General features: G+C 33.0%; 2 protein-coding genes across 5 annotated transcripts in view; one reads left to right on the top strand and one right to left on the bottom strand.

Annotated features, from left to right (window-relative positions):
• Window positions 1-347: 347 nt before the first annotated feature.
• LOC144842267 (uncharacterized) lies at window positions 348-4,558 on the bottom strand. Of its 2 annotated transcripts, none has more exons than XM_078698692.1 (2): window positions 4,526-4,558; window positions 348-3,304 (listed from the first exon to the last, which is right to left on the bottom strand). In XM_078698692.1, exon 2 carries the CDS (start codon window positions 3,270-3,272, stop codon window positions 966-968), a length of 2,307 nt encoding a protein of 768 aa, XP_078554818.1. In that variant the 5' UTR covers window positions 3,273-3,304; window positions 4,526-4,558; the 3' UTR covers window positions 348-965. The 2 variants fall into 2 exon arrangements, with proteins under 2 accessions (XP_078554818.1, XP_078554817.1); XM_078698691.1 differs by having other exon boundaries at window positions 348-3,307; window positions 4,526-4,549.
• A 921-nt stretch (window positions 4,559-5,479) lies between these two features.
• LOC144842104 (arf-GAP with Rho-GAP domain, ANK repeat and PH domain-containing protein 2-like) overlaps window positions 5,480-6,000 on the top strand; it is a 49,010-nt gene continuing 48,489 nt past the window's right edge. For all 3 annotated transcript variants that reach the window (XM_078698471.1, XM_078698470.1, XM_078698472.1), the window contains exon 1: window positions 5,480-5,654. The gene's annotated coding sequence lies outside the window, so the exon portion shown is untranslated. The remainder of the gene's footprint in view (window positions 5,655-6,000) is intronic.

The raw sequence follows: 6,000 nt of genomic DNA, 5'->3' as shown, positions 1-6,000 counted from the left end.
TGGGTGCAAGAACTATAAGTTGATTACTTGCAGAAGGAATTTTGAGGAAGACTTTAATGTATCATAGAATAGCAGCAGTTAATGTATAATACATTTCACCAAGAAAGCCTAATACTGATGAATATGCACAACAATTATTTATATCATGTTTAATAATAATAATGGGAAGAAATATGTAATTGTTTATTATTATTATTATTATTATTATAGGAAGCACATGAGCAGAACATTTCTCAATAGAGAACAAATAATCTTAGTTGCTCAAATAGAAACTATTTTCAAAATAAATTTGAATCCAAAGTTTCCACTATACAAAAAATGTTTATTTTTTAAAATTTCAACTGCTGTTGTAATATATTTTTCATGTTTTTGATCCGTTTGTTCATCTTCAACAACAAAATTGATACCTAATTTCAAACACGCTATTCTAAGTCAGCAAATATATTGGAATTCCTGAGCAATAATAAAATAAGGGATTATGTCAAATTCATTTTACTGCAGTTACTGCAGAAATTACATTTTTTTACTACAATGATGTACGGTTTTTTCCCCCAATGTATAGGTTTATGAGACAGTCACTGCACTAAACAATGTGTAAGATTACCCATAAAAGCTTGCTAAAAAGTAGAATAGTTTGCCATGGTTCCTAACATGTCTTGGAAGTCATCAAAACACATGTATCAGACCAATATCTGTATTTTAGATACCAAAACAGATATTATTTTAAAAGATTATTTTAATAATGGAACAAAAATATCATGAGGTATTATGTAAATTAGACATTCACTCAGAAAAATGCCATACATCATAGGACACTTTTCCAAGATTAAAAAAGAAGACAACTAAAAAACAACTCCATCTTTAAAATTGGAGTTCAGTAGGAATGAATATGAGACTTTCTAATTATACTGAATATCTTAAGAAATAAGTTAATAACTGCAAAGGATATGAACAAATGGCAAACTTTATTTAGTGTGCTTTTTCATGTGGACAGCAAGATTGTCTCTTCTGGAACATTTAAAATCACACTGATTGCACTTATATGGTTTTTCACCGGTGTGACTTCGTCGATGTTCCATCAACTTGCGCAACTCTTTCAGTGGGTAGTTACAAATATCGCAGGGGAATCTACCATTTTCTTTATAGCCGTGCAAATGTTCTTTTAACCCTTGCTTCGAGTCAAATTCCGCTTTACATTTATAACAAGTTGATTCATAATGAGAGAACCCTTTCAACTTGATTGGTTTCTTAATATCTTTCTTTCCTTCTGCTTCAAGACTCTGTACAAATTCCAGATAAATATTTCTTTCTCGAGGTGGTGATAACTTTGCCTCTGGAATTTCAGGGATTGCTCCTTCTTTCACAAGGCCCAATGACTGTAAGAAATCACCTTGATCAGAAAATTCTGCAAAATACTCAGAGTATTCTTCATCAAGAACGCTAGAGATTCCTTCATTCAGAAATGGATTTCGTGAGGGTGAGCTAGAGCACGATTCTGGAAAGGTAGTAGCAATCAAGTTACTGCTGCAAGACTGATGACTTGGACTTGACTGGAAAATCTTGTCTGGTGATATCATAAACATGCTTCCATCTCTTCTAGTTGCGTCGGAACTACTTTGTGATAAACCAGAATGGTACGAAACATTGTTGCCATTAAGGAGTTTTTCTGGTGGTCCTCTAATGAAGAGTGCTGGACTGATTTCACTGCCAATCTTTGTTGAGAGTCTTTGTCTTTTCTTGGAAGGTTCATCAAGATCAGAAGTCGTTGGCATTGAGTATGGCACAAGTGCATCATATTCAGACCCAGTAAGAAGCATGGAAGATGGAAGCTTACCTAAATCTACTGCCGCCTTGTCCAAGTCACTTCCAGTCAATAAAGAGCATTCATTGCCGTTTAAAGATGTTTTGACGGGACTGCTGGAAGTATCAGGAATTACTGATCTCTGGATTGTCGGCACAAGGGAAGATTCTAATTCTTTTAAAGATTTATCAGCACAGAAGAAAGAGTGATTTGTAGACTGTTTAACATCCTTGTTCTCTTGGCAAATGTTTGAAGAAACTTTATCAGAGTGAATTTCAACCAAAACAGATTTTTCTAAATTGATAGTTGCAATGTCTGTGTTAGCATCTTTAATATTTACATTATTATTGTCTTTTCTTGGTTTTTTAGAAAGTGGTTTCTCAGCATGAGAATGAATTCTTCTTAAATGACCTTTTAAATTGTCTTTACGGTTGCAAGAGAAATGACAAAGTTTGCAACGGAAAGGTTTGTCCCCAGTGTGAACTCGTCGATGTTGGATAACTTTTTGTCGTGCACAAAAGCATTCTCCGCAAAACTCACATACATACATGTTTCCGGATTTATGCATCTTCATGTGCTGTGTGACATCTTCTCTAGTCTCCAGTTCCAAACCACACACTTTACAATTGCACACCGTGGCAAGAGAACTAAACTTAGAGGATTCTTTTGAGGATCCTGAGTAGTGAGTTTGTTCATGTTTAGCAAGATCATCAGAATCCAAACATAAGAATTGGCAAGAGGAACAACAGAACACGTTTAAGTCATGAGCTTTGTTAACATGATCTGTTAAGGTTTTAAAGTCAGAAGTACCCTGCCAGCATATGCTACAACCAATTCTATGAGACTTGATAAAACGAAGCATTTGCTCCAGAACATGGTCTGGAGAATGATCAACTAAAGACTTGACGTCTTGGAATGTACTTCTGCACTGTGAACAGTAATAATACGAAACTTTGTGGTTGCTGGAGATGTGCGTTTCCAAAGAAACAACATCGTTGAACGACGCTTGGCATAGCATGCAATGAATTAGCTTATCATCTCTACTGGTGATGTTGTCAACAACATCTGGCTGTTTGGCTTCCTTCTTTTGAACCACCTTACAGCTGAGCTTGGATTTTTGCGTTTCCCGATTCACCTCTTTTTTCTTCGGCACTGATACTTCTTTCTTTTTATTCAGTTTCTTTTCAAGACTTTCTTTTTTAATCAATTGCTTATCACATAGTGTCTTTTGCGGCGCAGATGTTCCTTGGTCCAGAAATAAATTATTCAACAACGAATGACTATTTGCCAGGATTGAACTTCTGGCCTGGTTAATTAAATCATGTTTTGGCCGGTCTGTTGCAATCTCTACCTCACTCTGCACACCATCTTCAAACGTAAATGTCATAGGTACATAAGTGCTTTGGATGTCGGCAGATGGACTCCATACATGATCTAAAGTGACCATAGTCTGAATGCTGCCAACGTCCATTTTGAAGATGCACTTACATACTTAGAGTGGGCCTACTGAAAGAGAAAACAGACAAATTACATTAAACATGAAATCAATAAGCTATAGCTACAAATCTCCCCTTAACTTAAATCAGCAAGGTTAAAGGTGGTCCTCATTTTAACTGAATATATTTAAGTTAATGTCTACTCAGTCAAGATATTTCAAGTGATTCTGTCGACACATTTTCCATAATGTACATCAGCATAACCATGCTTTGAAAGCGCCTTACATACTGCTAACACCCATAAAATAGCACCCTCTATGTTTGGATGTATTTTGTTAAAATGATAGCACCCTCTATAGTTTAGTCATGCTTTATAATTTTTCTAATAATAATAATAATTTTTTTTCAAGTTGGGACCTCTAAATGTACATAAAATGTTCTGATTTGAGATTTAAAATCTTATTTATCAATCTTTAGATCAAAAAATATTGTTTAATTTAAAATATAATAATAATTAATAAAACGTAAAAACAAATTTATAAATTCATGTTTGTTTTTTTTTAATAATATAAACATTAACATTTTATTTTACATGATGGAAATTATCGACTAAAGAATTGACACACATCATGTAGTTTACCATCTGTCTGGGTCTGAAATGTTGACGAAAACATTTATAGTTAATTAGTGGAATAAAGATAATTCTAAAATAGTCAAAATAAATAAAAATACTGTCACGAAACTAAAAGGCCTAAAATGTATTCTACAGCTGTCTGGAGACCCGACAAGAATTTACTGCCCACTGTGTGTAATTACACACCTTGCTCTCACGGCCGCCGTGCGTGGTGGATGCCTAGTGAGTGGATAATTCATCCATCCATCCATACTATAAAACTTGTGCAGTAAGAACGAAATCAAAATCATTTTTTAGTACATTATTTATAAATGATGTATCCGGTAATTATTGTGTTTTAGTAACGGAGTTCGTGTTGTGTAGGTAATTATATTGTTCTGTCATTTTGGAACCTGTCGCCTTATTGAGGCTGACCGTAAAAAAAAAGATGAATGGGGAAAGGTAACAAAAGAACTCGTCCAACAAGCATTAGGACCTGCCCACATCCACCTTGTACTGGAAAAAAAATACTTTTCTTAAATCAATAGTAAATCTCAATTAAATTTAATCCGGAATCGTTTATCCCTAAAGAATTTAATTTACATCCTGTAATACTAAATTATGAATAATTAACTACTAAAGTAATATTTAAAGTGATATTCAGGGCGTGCGTACCTTTTTCTGAGCATCAAATCGGGTCAGTCTAGCCAAAATTACGACAAAGAAAACGATAAAATAGAAAAACAAAGTACATGCGCCCTCTATTTTGGTACTGGGATTTAATTTCGCTTAAATAATTCGTATGTAATGCAAACATGTTTTAAATAAAATAATTGTGTTTTTCTTGTCAATAACAATATAAAAAATCGAATAATATTAATACAAATTTTATTAAAATTAGGATGTTTTATTTATGTCATTTTAGTTACAGTAATTGTAAAGTAAAATACATTATCGGAACATACATAATCTATTGATGGCGCTAGTCAGTTCTAAAAAAAGTAGTACAGTACTTTGGAGAAGACAATTGGCAGCTTTATAAATTTATTGTTTAATTTGTTTCATGTTTTTTCTTAAAAATTAAACAAGAATAAATTTAAAGTAGTATTTTCTCGGATTATTTTCAGTTTAATTCTTATTGATATAAATATTAATTAATTAATATAAATTTACATTTCAGAAAGAAAGAGAATTATCATTTTATTATTTATATTCATTTATTTTAGGAATAAAATGAAATAAACTCCAAATCCATTTAAATTATCGCAGTCAGGTCGGTGACATTTGATTTTGCTACTACTCTAGAGACGGTAAAAGCGCACTGAGGAAATGCGTAACACGCGCGCTGAGACGCGTTTCCGTTACGCACTTCCTGTACGCTCTACAATGCAGACGCACGCAATACAGCGAATTACACATGAAACAGAACGGAAGTATAATTTATGCTGATGATGAGAATTTGTTTTTTTTTTACATGAAAATAGCCTTATAATATTAATTATTATTAATTTAAACTAAAGTTTTAAACAAAATCTATCGGCAGTATTCGGTTTTAATCGACAATTCTGTCAATTGATAAACACTTATAAGAGCTGAAACCCTTGACAGTACACAATGCATTATCTGAGGCGGAAGTAGGTAACACAAATACGAACAGCGAGAGATCCAGGAAAGTTATCAAACTTCCTGGACAGAAGTCCCAGTAGCACGTAAAAAGGTAGCCAAAAAATTGTTTATGGCCCTGGAATTTTAAACCAGTTCAATGTCATATAGACTTTTTTGTCTACTTGTTCTACAAAATCTAGTAAGTATGGTGAAGGTATTTTGATATAATTTAATGAAGAAAATACTGTTAAAAACTATGTTTTAAATCTCTACTTAGTGTGTAGGCTGTACGGCCTAGCCCCATGATACTTACAGGATATTGTTTCTCACCACCACCATAGCCGCCTGTATTTTACGGTATGTAGCCTAAATTAGACCATTCAACAAAAAGACTTTATTCTAAAGGAATATTGTAATTGTATGGTGAATTGTTTGCTCATTTTCTTAATAAACTTTTTTTCTTTTAAACAATTATTCAATGCTGCAATGCAGTTTTTTTAAAGTGTATTTTTTATTTTATTTATAACATTTTTTTTTATTTAATA

This window comes from Antedon bifida, chromosome 5, assembly GCF_963402885.1.
Source record: "Antedon bifida chromosome 5, ecAntBifi1.1, whole genome shotgun sequence".
NCBI lineage: Eukaryota > Metazoa > Echinodermata > Crinoidea > Comatulida > Antedonidae > Antedon > Antedon bifida.
The sequence above is the reverse complement of the archived record's forward strand: the minus strand, read 5'-3'. Positions and strand labels throughout refer to the sequence as shown.